Source organism: Hibiscus syriacus, unplaced genomic scaffold, assembly GCF_006381635.1.
Source record: "Hibiscus syriacus cultivar Baekdansim isolate YM2019G1 unplaced genomic scaffold, ASM638163v2 tig00109945_pilon, whole genome shotgun sequence".
Classification (NCBI taxonomy): Eukaryota; Viridiplantae; Streptophyta; class Magnoliopsida; order Malvales; family Malvaceae; genus Hibiscus; species Hibiscus syriacus.
This window is the reverse complement of record NW_024062535.1, coordinates 273,327-288,104: the sequence shown is the minus strand read 5'-3', so window position 1 is coordinate 288,104 and position 14,778 is coordinate 273,327. Positions and strand designations below refer to the sequence as shown.

At 35.1% G+C, this 14,778-nt stretch overlaps 1 protein-coding gene across 2 annotated transcripts; it reads right to left on the bottom strand.

Moving 5' to 3' along the window:
- Positions 1-563: 563 nt before the first annotated feature.
- On the bottom strand, positions 564-14,544 carry LOC120210938 (WD and tetratricopeptide repeats protein 1-like). Of its 2 annotated transcripts, none has more exons than XM_039209581.1 (20): positions 14,201-14,544; positions 13,737-13,805; positions 13,244-13,321; positions 12,532-12,666; positions 12,320-12,427; positions 12,030-12,158; positions 11,076-11,191; positions 10,880-10,997; positions 10,374-10,479; positions 9,769-9,914; positions 9,477-9,647; positions 9,279-9,389; positions 8,556-8,667; positions 7,699-8,048; positions 7,212-7,302; positions 6,310-6,405; positions 6,138-6,208; positions 5,933-6,060; positions 4,867-4,980; positions 564-683 (listed from the first exon to the last, which is right to left on the bottom strand). In XM_039209581.1, exons 1-19 carry the CDS (start codon positions 14,279-14,281, stop codon positions 4,899-4,901), a joined length of 2,298 nt encoding a protein of 765 aa, XP_039065512.1. In that variant the 5' UTR covers positions 14,282-14,544; the 3' UTR covers positions 564-683; positions 4,867-4,898. The 2 variants fall into 2 exon arrangements, with proteins under 2 accessions (XP_039065512.1, XP_039065511.1); XM_039209580.1 differs by lacking the exon at positions 564-683 and adding an exon at positions 4,108-4,599.
- Between the last annotated feature and the right edge of the window lie 234 nt (positions 14,545-14,778).

Genomic DNA, 14,778 nt, shown 5'->3' with positions numbered 1-14,778 from the left:
TTGAATTTATGATAATTACAATTTAATAATGGGCTTATCCAAATTAGAAAATAGATCAGTACATAAATATGTAAAAAATTATCAAGCAATTAACCCGTATATTGTACAGGCACACAAACTAGTATGGTTATATTACTAAAGCCAACTACATCTTTTATTAAGTTACTAATAAAATTAAAAATTCCAACTTGGCATCATAAGCATGATGTTTAACTAGTGAGTACATCTTTAACACAAAGTTATCACAACAAATAAGAAACAATACTAAACATGTATAAAAAACTGGAAAATTTAATCACGGATTAATTTTAAATTTCAAATATTTTTTTAAAAATGGCAATTAAGACCGAGAACAGAAACAACAATGAAATCGGTGCTTATAGCTCATAACATTAACAATGTGCCAAAGTGACGAGCATTCTCTAACCTCATTTCTCAACTATAAGCAAGAACATCTCTCAAACCATGTACAATCACAGAAACTAAGATAAGAAAAACAATATCTACATAAAAACTGATTGAGATGCTTAACATGTTAATCAGGGACTGGGTATAAACCTTGTTCAATCTTCTAGCTTTTCTGGCAAAATCTAAAAGGCGTTACACGCTCAACTAACCTCCTTTAGATCTCTTTATCAGCCAAAGGAGACTGCCTTCCTTCAGTTTTGCATCGCAAATGGCATCTGGAATGGAAGGGGAAAAAAGCTTGTTAAAGATGAATGCCATCAACTGTAGGTTAACTGTGGGTTTCGTGCGCAATTTAGAATAAGGCCCGAAATATAATATGAGAGAAGATGACTTCATACGAACATCGGCTCGCCCTGTATGAAATTTCATTTATATGCTGATATCTTGCATGTGGGTGTGACCTCATTGCTGCACCCTTCATATTTCTTCTTCTTCCTTTCTCTCATGTTTCTCATGGAAGCATAGTTTCCAAGCTTTCAAAGGACCTTTTGAATCATCTAGAACATCATTTCGATTTGAAGATGGTACGATTTGTGATCTTCATCTCCAAAACTCTAAGATGAGCTTCACATCTCCCATAGGAAGTGTAGCAAGCTTGGAGTTCTGTATGGCCTTTGTATTTTAGGTCAATGAGATTCTTCTAAGTTTCATCCATACCATTTAATATTGTGTTATTATTCTCTCTAATCAACCAAACACTCAAGTGAAATACATTAGTATCGATATTATTTATACAGTATCGGTACCGTATGAATTCAACCTTGAAAATCTGAGTTTTAAAAGGTTATCATCGTACTCAAGTATTTCTACACCTTGAGTATCCATATTCTATAATATTAAAAGATTAGAAATATCTCTTGTCAAACCGAAAAGCTTTGAACCAATGATTTAGATGTGCCTTGGAATGATTTTCCAAACTTATTTATAAGTTTCGGGATGTTAGTATCGATATTATTTATAAATATAGATACCGTATGAATTTAACCTTGAAAATCTGAGTTTTAAAGGGTTATTATCGATACTCAAGTATTTCTACACCTCGTTTAAGTATCCACGCTATCTAATTTAGCATCCATATTCTCTAATATTAAAAGATTAGAAATATCTCTTGTAACACCAAAATGCTTTATTAGAAATATCTCTTGTCACACCTAAAAGCTTTAAACCGATATAAAATGAAAGAATAAACTTAGTAAAGAGCCCTAATTCATGAAAGGACGAATAACTTCCTTTTGTTTCAAAGAGTAGGGAGTACACTCATGCTCCTAAATGCTTCTTATGTTTCTTAAATTTAATGTATTGTATGTGGGTATAATACATGTTGGGTGCCTAAAGTGTTAAAACATATTTTAATGATTTTGGTGATGATTTGACGTTAAAGGATATTAAAAAAAGAGTTACATGATGCCTTAGTAATCCCCTAAACCTTAGGAATTATATAGGACTTCAAACCAAGGGTTTAGAGGTACCTTGTAGTGATTCTCCTAACTTATTTCTGGGTTTTCCGGATATTAGTATCGATATTATTTATAGAATATCGATACAGTATGAATCTAATCTTGAAAATTTGAGTTTTGATGGGTTATTATCGATACTCAAGTATTTCTACACCTTGTGTGAGTATCCACACTTTAATTGAGTATCCATATTCTCTATTATTAAAAGATTAGAAATATCTCTCGTCATACCAAAAATCTTTGAACCGCTATAAAATGAAAGGATAAACTTAGTAAAGAGTTCTAATTCATAAAGGACAAAAGCGCCTATATTGGCTAATAACAGACTCGTCTCTAAAGATGTGCATGTTCTATACTATATTTTAAAATAAGATCCCTAAAATGATTTATAATAAGACAAAACTATAAAATACCAAAATTTATCATATTATGACTTTTAATAAAATGGCCGATTTCTTCATTGAGTTTTCTTCACGCGTGCGTACAATAGAAAAAATAGCTTTTTTTTTTGGGTTAGCAATTTTTTTTAAAAGTATAGGATCTCCAAATTTGGAGGCCCTATGACGTGTCATAAACTACATTTGTACATAGAAGGGCCTGTCTAATAGGTTATATCTTTAAGGGCCACAATATGAAAAATTGAGAAGAGTGGAAACCCAAAACAAATTAAAAGACGAGAAAATCCTTACAAGTCACGAAAATGACCCAAGGGCTTAATTGATTAAGGTAAATGTTTAAATGGATAAGAAAGGTAATTTATCTATAAGACTTATTAATGGTTCAGGTGAACCTATATGTGAGACTAGTGAAAATGTCTTCAAGATTAAATAATTAAAAATTCTCTGAAAGTAAAATAGCAATAGCGCCTTTTGTGAATAAGAGACTGGTAATTCCTCATATTATAAATAGATCTTTTATAATCTTATAAGAAAAAAATTATCAAAAGCTATTATAAAACTCTTATAAATGAGAATTATCGAAATGGCCTTAAGTATAATATTCCAAGTTAACAATAAACTCGTGAATAGAACATGATGTTGGCTTGTTCTCAAAGCGTAAGGCTTGAAATAATTCTTATAATGGGTAGTGCCTATCTAGGTTTTAAGAGGCTTTAGCATGTAATAAGACGAGGTTCATTGCTGATTTTGGATCCAAAAAAATGGGAGTGAATAGACGTGGACCATTTCGCTCAGAAAACTTTTGGACTGGGAGTTCGATCAATGGCACAGTTTAATTAACTCTTTGCAGGATTTCAGCTCTTCAGACTTGAGCAGAGATTGGGTGTGTTGGAAAGGCTCGTGGACGGTAAATACTCAGGTAAAATCTTTTGCGAGGACGCTTGGCTGCCTTGAGAGGGAAGGTCCCGATTGGGAGGGGTTGGTCTGGCGCGGGATGGTTTCTCCAAAGGTTGAGTGTTTCACTTGGCTTGAAATTCATAATTGGTTGCCGGTGAGGGTTGAACTAGCAAGGAGAGATATATCGTCAATTTCAGATTTATGATGCCTTGTGTTGTATGTTTCCTGAATCCGATCTCATGTTTTATTTAATTGTGGTGTCGCTTGGAAATTTTGGATAAAAATTGCTGCATATTGAGGGTTATGTTTGGTGTTTCCGGAGGTGCCTAGCTCTTTTATTCAATATTGGCATGATGCTTTGCCTTCCAATTCCCCCAAGTCTATTTGGCATCGTTCTCCTGTGGACTGTCTGGTTAGCTAGGAATGACTTGGCCTTTGATAAGTGTAAATTGGATGAAATTCAGATTTTAAAAGTCGGGCTTGCAAGCTGGTTCAAGGCTATGCATCCAGAATTGGTAATCTCCTTCGATGATCTATTAAATCAGCATGATATTCATCTAAACGAACATTGGTGAATGCTAATCCATCTTAGGGATAAGAATCGGATTTCAATGGCTAAAAGAAGCGCAAGATCGGTTGTTGTTCAGCCATGATTAACACATGGATGTATCAACAATGCATGCACAATTGACCAATCCATTGAAGTTAGGAATAACAAGAAGGTATTGAAGAACGATCTGCCGAGCTTTGAAGGAGGAAACCCAGTTGCTTTGGCAATTGAATTATTTTTAGTTGCCACGACAATCAACAGCTCAGGCTTTCCAAACAGTTATCACACCACTAATCACGATATCCCGACCTGCTCTCTTATTCAATCTCAGTCTATAGTTTTATTTACTTGCCCATTTATTTTATTTGTTTATTTACACTCATACTATTACCAATTTATTTCTTTTTATAGAGCAAAAAGTTAGAATACAGAGTTACACAAATCCCTGTGAAGACGATATCTTTCCTATACTATAATTTGTGACGTGTACACTTGCACCATTTGTGAAGCACTTAAATCACACAACAATTATTGTGGAGAGTGACAACAAAGTTGTGGCGGATTGGGTTCGCTGTCCTGGGACGAGCCCTCCGTTGTTTGCTACTCTGGTTCAGATCCTCCTGGGATATCACTATCCGACACATTTCTAGGGTGGCTAATATTGGTGCCGGTTCCCTTGCTAAAAGGGGTATTGGTTGACGTTCCCAGATTGTATATGGTTATGACTTATTTCTTAGTTTCCTGCTTGGCATAGGTTTGGATTTTGTAGGCAGGGATGCTACAGATACTGATTGCATCGATAGGGTTGTATTAACGAGGCCCCTTCTATCTATAAAAAAAAAATTACACATGAAATACATGTTGCCAAATTTTGTTAAGTTGCACTCTATTAGTGTTTTTTTTCCTTCAAGCCTACAACTATTTGTTAAAACAGTGTCTATATGTGCGACTCGTGTAACAGCAATTACTGTTGAAAGAAAAGATTCAACGCCATGCAACAGTCGGTAATTGTAGGTGTAATTTACTAATTTTGTCAAATATTCAGAGGTAAAAAACTTGAAAGGAAAACCTATTCTATGATAGAGACGGAAGCTACCTGCATTCTTTTTGTAAGAGTTATTAAGCAAACTAGCTCTGGGCACACTCAAACGGATGCAAGGATCCTTCAGTAAATTCATGCATACGTAACCGCTCCAAAAGTTCGAAGGGCCTGCAAGTAACATTTTACCAACCTTGCATATAATTCTAATAAGGAAATTTGATTCAAGAAGCTTGACTATAAGCAGAAGGTTCTTCAAACAACAATGAGCAAAACGAGTACAAACTTGGGAGTCCAAACCATATCTAGTCTGAAGTCAACTAATACAATTTCCATCTTCCTAAGACCTTTACTTCTGGGAACAACTTTTGATGGTAAGACAACTCAAGCCAGTATCTTATTGTAACGACATTTTCAAGAAATAAGGTTTAATGACAGGAGAAATTAGTAAGACAAGATAAAGATCTCTATGAAATTTTCATTTAGGCAGATGCTGCATGAGGTAGGAGATTCAAAACCATAACGAGCCTAGTTGTGTCCTTATGATAAGTATAAAAATATATTGTTGAAAATAATCAGATGGTAAACTTTCACACATAGAACTTTCATCTTATAAAAACGATATCAAAAAGCTCGTCAACTAGAAAAGTATCCTACTTAGTCTTAGTTGTCCCTTTTTTCCCATATGTATGGGGTAAGGGGGAGGTAAGATAGTAGGCTGCCCCCAACACCAGGTTGAGAGCAGCTTCCGTAGGAGACCTCCAAATTATGAAATGCCCTCCGTGGGACTTGATCCCACGACCTCAAGGTTAGGGACCGTTGAATATTTAGGATGAGATTTTCAGTACTTCGACATTGGAGTACGAAAAACAATTGAAGGGAAAACATACTAGAGCTCAAACTATAAAATTTGCATTTTCACCATGCAGAAGACAGGCTTGAATCAACTATCAGAATGATTAGCATATAAACAATTAGCATCAATCACCAGAATGATCAACCAGAACAAGACAGAGAAATGAGGGGAGGAAGGGGAACTAAAGATGGCACATCCACAAATTTTTTTTTTCATTTGATGCATGTTCCATTTTAAAAACATAATGATACTATTTATATTGCTTACAGGATAGCCTCACGATTGAGACACAATTTGCGTTGATTACTTTCCATGGCCTCTAACACATTAGAAGTTTCTGGCCCTGCTGACCCCCCAGCAACCATTGATGGAACAGCAGCAATTGGACTCCAAAGCTATCATTTTCAGCTAAAATTAGAGATTGATCTTGAATATCGCATATGATACTCTTTCCATAGTACTCGAAGCTCACCTTTATGGTGTTATCAATCCCACTGGTCACAACAGAGCAATCAAATGGATGGCACTGAACACAATTTACAACTGTGGAGAAAAGCAAAGATTTTACAGACAATACGAAACAAAAGGGTGAAAGCACTGTCCAAATCTCCAGGCAAGTTAGGAGTGGAGAGGAGAAATATTACCAGAACCGTCTCCAATAAGCACTTTTATCAATCTACCAGTTCGTTTCTCCCAAATAAACCACCTCCCATCGTCACTCCCACTAGCAACATATTCACCTACAAATCAATCAGAGGATGCTCATAGTTGTTTCACTGATAAAGTTGCATGTTCATAGTCATGATGTACAGTTTTTCTGCTCAGTAATTGATGACACATTTTTTACAAACAAAGGATTAACAAACACCACACTCAACAAGAAATTTGATGGAAAGAAAATCAGGTTTCCTGAGGCTATAGGATGCTTCATCCCGAAGCCCCTTTCCATTGGGCATCAGATATCGCACATACCAAAGTCAAGACCATACTTGACAGCAGCTATTATAATTCATAAAAGAAGCAATTGAGATGTTACTTGATCACAATTTATTTGTTACACATCAAATGTCCAAGAAGAAACGAATGTGTGGATTCAATAAAAGACTTGTGGAGCCCATTCATGTTCAATGATTCCTTTGAGAGGTGGATTGCACTAGAAATTTTATTGCAGAAAAAAATATTTCAGTTTAATAGTCATAAACTACCCAAAGAATTCCATAATTCTTTTCAATTGATATCATCAAAAGATAGAAAGTCACCATCACCTCATTTCCCGTCTCAAACAGCACTAGAACTCACTGTAGAAGTAAAATGATGATCCTCAGATAGCACAAACAAATATGACTAAGGGTTTTAGTTTAATGAAGTGTAACAAATAAAAGAAATATAAGAAGCAATATTTTCTTTTGAAGAATGAAATACTAATGAAAAGGCACAAATTCAACGCCACAAAGCCAACTGTAAAGAGCTTGTAAGAAAGAAGGGGGAAAAACAAAAGAATTACAATTGCAGATAAAAGTATAGATAAGATGATACGATAGTGTACCTCTCTGACCAAGGAAACTGGCTTGTTTGATGTCAGTTCCAACGTTGCAATGGCCAACAAATCTCTTCTTCATATCAGTAACTGCCTCAGGCTACAAATACACGACAAGGAAATCATAAGCTTGATCAATAAATCCATTGCAAGAAATATGATTATAAACCTTGGTCAACTGGAAGCAAACATGTAACAGTAACCAAATTATTTTTGCAAACTACCATCATTATAGGCCAGTCATCTTTGGACATTTATCAGATATTAACACATTAATTCACATCGTAAGTCAAAGCAATAGGAAAGTCAACTCTTCCAGGGAAACAACAAACAGAGTCTAGCAACATCACCAGTGACAGATACAACCATGTCCAGATAATTAATCTCGACCGCAGTCACTTTCAAGATAATTTTTTAATAATGAAATAACTAAATAGGAGAATCTTTTTATCAGAAGTTGAATTTGAAAAATTAGACAGAAGATGAGGATGTATACCTGATAAGCTGCTCTCCCATTTTGTGATGACAAGGATGGAGATCCAGAGGAACCGTTTGGACCAGTTTCCTTCGTTGAATCACCTCTTCGATGAATTCTAAGATTTAAACTTCCATGTATCATGTTGGACTCAACATCTCGTCCTTCATCACCTGATATTGAGGTTTCAAAATCTAATTCCAGCTCTTCATCATAATCAGAATCTTCTCTATCAGATCTTGGTCCATCTTGTGAAGCATCACTGTTAGCTTCTGAGCGATAGAGTATGTCACTTAAAGACAATCTCCTTCCAGTCCGAGGTTTAGACTTAGGTGCCACATCACTAGCCTTGTTATTTTTTCCAGCTTTAGCTTTTTAAAAATAATAATAGTAAATAAATAAAATAAATAGAAGTCAGACAAAACAAAAATGCATAGCAGCAGAAGTTAGCATATGCAACTACTACAGTGGTTCAGTGTGATCAACTTAAAAAACATGAAATATAAGCGTGCTACACGTACAATTGAATTTTGATCAGTCGCAGACCTAACAGAAAACAAAACTTAAGCAAAGAATGGAACAAAAGGGTTACGGAAAAAGGTCAAAGTGTTGATGGAAAAGAGGAAAATAAAATCAGTTCAGGACTTCCACTTATAAGAACATAACATCTAACGTTCAATGAACTTAACATATAAGAAAAGTTAAGACTCATGCTAATATAACTAAGAAAGAACAAGGGATATTTCAGTCAACACTTTAACCTAACATTGCTTTTCAGTAAAAGTAAGATGAATAACCCATGATAGAATTGCCAACACACGTAAATGTAGATAAGCTAGTTCAATAGGGATTAAGATGAGCATGTACAAGAAACAAACCAACTGCAAGATGTTTCTTTAGGTTCTCCACTTTCTCGGCCGCCGTAGCATTAGATGGAGATAAGCATTGTGCCGCCACAGCAACGTTTAAAGCTTCTTTATGTTTTCCCAACTGCACAATAGGAAAACCAAATGACAAAAAATAAAAACATAGTTTCAGTAACTTCACATGAAGAGACAACCATATCACAGTCATAAATGGTTGTCAGTTGATCTTTCAATAGCCCAAATTTTCCTTCTGAAAAAAATGAAAAGAATTGAAGGATCTCACAACATGATGTATCTTTGTTTACAACAGCACAGCTTAAATACCCATTGCCCGATATTGATTTAGAGCAAAATATGCACAAATGACTTACGATTTGGAATTCAAATTACAGTTGGATATTGTGCGAGTCAGAGCGCAAACCAAGCCATAGCCACTGGCTTTACTTTATTCACCTCTTAGGATATAAAATCGGTATTTCAATGACATTATCTAAATGTAAAATCAAACAATTGATGATATTTTGAATTTTCCCATGAAAGCGTTTGACAAACTTCAGATTTGTTTTCACCAGTAGATGCAAGGATTTTGGAAGGATAAAAACAATGCTTGTCAGGCAGAAACCCATCTTAGCATTAAGCTTAATTATCTAAAATGTTCTTAGCAACCCAAAGAAGTCAATTGTTCAGATACACCACCATGTTTAGAACTCCACTGCAACTGGTACTGCAAATTACCTGTTCTAAAGCCTCAGCCATGCAGTAATGAGCTCTAAAGGAAGAATTGTCTATACTTCGAGCTTCATGGCAATCCCTAATGGCCATATGGGCATCATTTTTCCACTTTCGCTGCAAAAGGCGACAGGTCAATATTAATTTTGCATCAAATAGATGAAATGCACCATCAAGTTTATCCCAAAAAAGTAAACAATAAACCTGCAACAACAAGGCAGCACGAGTACAAAAACATTCATGCCTCAGCGAGAGACCAATATCCCCACTATTTCCATCCAAGACTTCATTGCATGCCTCAATAGCATGGAAAATATTTGTCCACTCCTCTAAGGATCTTTTAGCAATGTCAACCAAGATCCTGCATTTTTTAACCTGTAACTGCCAAGTTAGGTTGCAGCTGAAATACATATGAAGGAACACAATAATTTACATGAAAAGTAACCAGTTACCATAATCCCCATACAACTAAAGCAAAATCATAGAAGATGCATACTCTTGCAGCATTGTTGCTTCTTCTCTGGAGTCCATTTTCAAAGGAACTAGAAACAAATGATTGGTTCTCTAGTCTATTTGGTACAGGAGTAAAGGTCATCAATTTTGAAGCATCTCCCGATGTATATTGCATTGGACTCCCACTATCTGCCAATTATGGAAGTAAGTAACAAATGCTCAGCAAAAGAAACGAGCTATATATTGCAGGTATCATATATATGCTGATGTGATGCATGCTTAACCTTTATAGTGAAATCTAAAATGCACTTGTTCATGAAAATGCAACCCAGAAGGATCTGAGAGGAAGGGAAATGAGAAAAACTAAGCCAAGTTGCATTTTCAGGTACATATAAACTTTCACATGTCATCTCTATGCAAGAAAACACCTAAAAAGAACAAAATAAGAACCCACCCTTTCCACTTCAATGAAGCCCCCACTAGGTTCACTTCTTTACACAAAACCAAAACTTAAACACAAGGGAATTCGAAACCATATATGATCAAGTCAGGAAAGGATGCTCCTTAAAGAAGATAAGCATAAAAAGGAACATCAATAAACTGAACCATTTGTCTACAGTAGAAGTAGAGAATTTTGAATATGCTTACCATGATTTATGTCCATTAGATATACATGCTCCCCACTATAGCTGAGCAGAACCTCTTCTCCCTTAGGGCTAAATGTTACGTGAGTTAAGTGCAAACTTGAAGGTCCCTGAAGAGCAAAGGGGAAAAAGAATATTGAATTCATATAACGATATTTTACTCAGAACCAGCAGTTAGATTAGCTTAACATATAATGACACATCAAACAGAAAAACAACATTAGTAATGCTAATACCAATTGAAAAGAATTAGCAGATTATAACTAAAAAAAATTCCAAGAAAAGTTTTTCCTTGAGCAAACTATTTAATAGTGACTTAATGAAGATAAAAACAAGATAAGTTCACTCATCAAAGAGAAAGAAAAAGAGAATTATTATCATTTGCAAAATGACCTCTTACATCATTCTAGATAAACTTTGTCCTTATAAGTAGAAATCCTAAAATTAGCCAAGGCATTTCTAAAAATAAACAAACAAGAGTAAGAACTAACAAATAAATTCAAAACTAACACAGTCAGAAAGATGCATTGGGCAGAAATAATTAACGCAAGTAGATGGTGGCATCCTTTTGCGGCAGGAGGACAGTGGGGGCAGCATCCTTCTATCATATAGACGAGCAAATGCATCACTGCAAACATTTTAAGGCAAGATTAATGGTTAAAATATAGTGTGTCTGTGTGTGTGAAAAGAACGATTAGACACGTACCTCCCACCAACGAGGAGCAAGTGAGGTCTAGTAGAACTGATATCACAAGATTTTAAGGCTAGAGTATGTTTAGGAGGATCAGCTAGTGACCTCTTTGCCCCACAACGCAAGTCAAGCTGCCAAAGAAATTTTAAAAAGGAAAGATTTAAAATGATTCACAGTTTGGGGGGGATATGGTTGAATATAAGACCACTACGATAAAAGTCCGTAAATTATCAGTTAAATTTGCCAATTCTACAATGCCAAGCAAGAGAATTCCCAGCGAAGACAAATTGTCAGATAGAACTCAAAATTGAGCTACTTCAATAACCGAATGACTTTGAGGTGATAATCCGTTGACTTAAGAATCAAGAGCTTTCTAAAATACTGGAAAAAGTAATGAGCAGTGTCATCTGGACCAGATCTACATGGTAATAACATATTTCAATTTAGGTCCAAAAGCATCCAGGATTCTGTAGGGTTAAACAATAGAAAAAGGCAAATTGAATGATTGTAGGTTTCCAATCCCACAAAAAACAAAAATAGATTTCCATCAACCAAGCATCCTGATTGCAAAGAGCAGAGAGAGGAACAAATAGTTATTCCACATCAAATGTAGAATTTACTGATAGGGAAATCAAAGTCGTATAACAACCATGGGAACATATTGAAATGAAGACAGGTAAAAACTCGCAAACCTTTAGAACATGCATTTCAGGGATACCGTGATAGTTGCAATCAAAATTCCATACTGACTAACAAACAAAGATCTCATAGACGAATATAGAAGATACAAATGAATGAAAGGTGTTATCATGTATGCAAGTCAGAACATGCATTTCAAGGATTTCATGGTAGTAGCAATCAAAATGCCCCACTGTCTAGTTAGTACTATACCTTCAACAAACAAAAATCTAATAGAGGAATCTAGAACATAGAAATTAATGAAAAGTAATAATGTGATGCAAGTCTCACAAGAACATTGCGACACTCTTGGTGAGAAGAACCTGCCGGAGGACAAGAAGTGCCCTCCCTAAAATCATGTTGTCTGAGAGTTCCATCTTCACTTGCACTCCAAACCACATTCGGGTTCCCAACTTCAACCTGAAATTGGAATAAATGAAAACCATGACAAAGTGAAGCAATCAAGGAACACTTATGTTCATCATGTAAAGCAACATTAATTTTGAATTTACCACTCCCCATGTTTTGGGTCCAACTAAATCATTACTATATTTTTCACACATTTGTGCAATAAACCTCACCGCTACTTTTTTAACTCTTCTTGTGTGACACTGATAGAGTGCTGATGGAGTAGCAGCACCATCATTGAGCTCTCTCCCATTCAAGCGAGATAAATTAAATAATCGAACCTGCAAACAATTAGCTGTTCAAGTTATTAATGATATTGATACCTAATAGGAGCACAACAAGACTCCAGCATAGAAACCTTGTTTAACAAATTCCAAAAAGTTACCTCCGCATCACCAGCACCAGAGGCCACAAGCTCATCAAAAGCTTCAGGAATGAATTTTGTACAGAATATGTTAGCAGAATGTCCTGTCTCTATAGAATGCAAAAGTTTCCGACTAGAGTAACCCCAAATATGAATCTGAAAAATGTAATTAAGTAAGAAATTTTATAAATTTGCATTAAACCAATACCCCTCAAAAAACTGTTCTTCACACACTTTATCAACGCGTGAGCCAACAAGTTCAGCCTATTAGAGACCCCTGAACCAACACTTAATATCCTCTTTCTTGTAATCAAATCCATATTTCAATTTCATACTACAATGAATTAAAATCACTCCCATCATTACCGTGTAGCCACAATAAGTTAAGGCTGACCATTCCTTGGGCAAAACGTAAGTTTTTATATTCTAAAATATTGAATTTGGACACCTGTCAGATGATATATATATTTTTTTGGCCAGATGATGATATATAAAATATTTATACATATCAGTACACACGAATAGCACTAGATACTACAACACTTAATTAAGATTTCACAAACATATTGAAACCAACTCCATATAAATAGTAAAACCAAAATAACAAGATCATAGTGATGTTATAATGACCAGGAATAGGTTGGCTCAAATTTTCAATTTTATTCATTTTCAAGTTGACTATTACAATGCAAAGAAGTTTATACTCAGTAGGAAAAAAAAAGATGGATCGTACCTGTGCATCATCAGAACCAGAAATCAAAAGTGAACCATTTGAGTTCCAAGCTACAGTATTTACACAACCCTGATGTCCCTGGTATACAATGAACAGAGGAGGATTTTAGAAGAAAAAATATAAGTAAAGCAAGAGGTCACCAATCACCATGTTCAAGCCTTCCAAGGAATATACCACAACTAGAAGTACTAAAACAAAATAGAAATGTAAAACTGTTACATGGAACTGTAGTAAATGTAGCAAAGTAACTAAACCAATACATAACATGCAATGTAATCTAGGAAGCCACCAAATGCAGACCTGCAAACAACAAACTATGCTGAAATGTCATTACAACATTAGTCTGTGATCCATCATGAGATAAAAGTGCATTTTTAAAAAAAATAAAAAATTGCATGCATCAAAGAGGATAAAGAGGGGGGGGGGGGGAAGATCGTTATCACTATAAGAGGTTTTGCGTTATAATTATGAAAGCTTTCCAAATGATAATTACCTCCAATTCTTGTTCCAATGCAAGCCTCCGAATCAGAGAGGAATGCGTCTGCAAACTATGATCAACATCCTGCAACACATAAAATTTTCTTATTAGGTAAAGCACTCGTATTATTGTCTCAACTGAACAAATTTCCTTTTCAGCAACATATATATGTAATTAAAAACAAGACATTAAGAAAGCCGGCAATATTCAGGTGAAGAACAAACAACAAGGTTCAGCACTTCAATTCTTAGTCAAAATTTCCATAATAAGCACATATACATATTATATTCAGTAATTCACAAGCATTTGCTCAAATTCTCAATCACATAAAATAAATACAAAAAAGAAAAAAAAAATTAAATCAGCAATTCCTCAAGAAATGTAGACCGCAACAACAAATTGTACGAAAAATCAAATAAAATGAGAATTAAAATGAAAAGGTTTGAAGATAGAAACAAAAGGAGAGAGCGATGAAATACGCGGCAGTTCTGGCGGATGTCGATGGGCCTGCCGTCGAGTAGATTATATATGCTGCCGTCGTGGAAAGGCCACTCCTCCATCGAGTATTACTTCAAAAAAAAACTAGAACTCGAAAGAAAATCCACAAAATCTAGCTCCGATCGGAAGAGACAACGGTAACCGGCGATTATCAAAGCGGCTGTTAAAAAGACAGCTAGGCTACCAGTACAAGCACAGGTTTCGTAGGTTAGCGACGCCAAAGCAAAATAAATTAAAAAAGTTTCTACGCTAAATGCCTTTTTCTCAGACACGAAGACAAAAGTGATGAAATGCTTTTTGCGTAGTGTGCGTTTCCCAAAATTTCTACACTTCTCTAGAGCTATAAGTACAAATAAATAAATAATAAAAATAGGGTAAACTACACCGATGGTCTCCAACTATATGATATTATTTTATTAAGTATTTTAATTATTAAAAGTTATAAAATGATCCTCTTACTATAGAATGTTACTTTGTTAAGTCATTAGACTATTAAAAGTTACAAAATGGTCATCAGACTATTCATTATGTTTCAAACTCATCCTTTTTATTTAAAAAA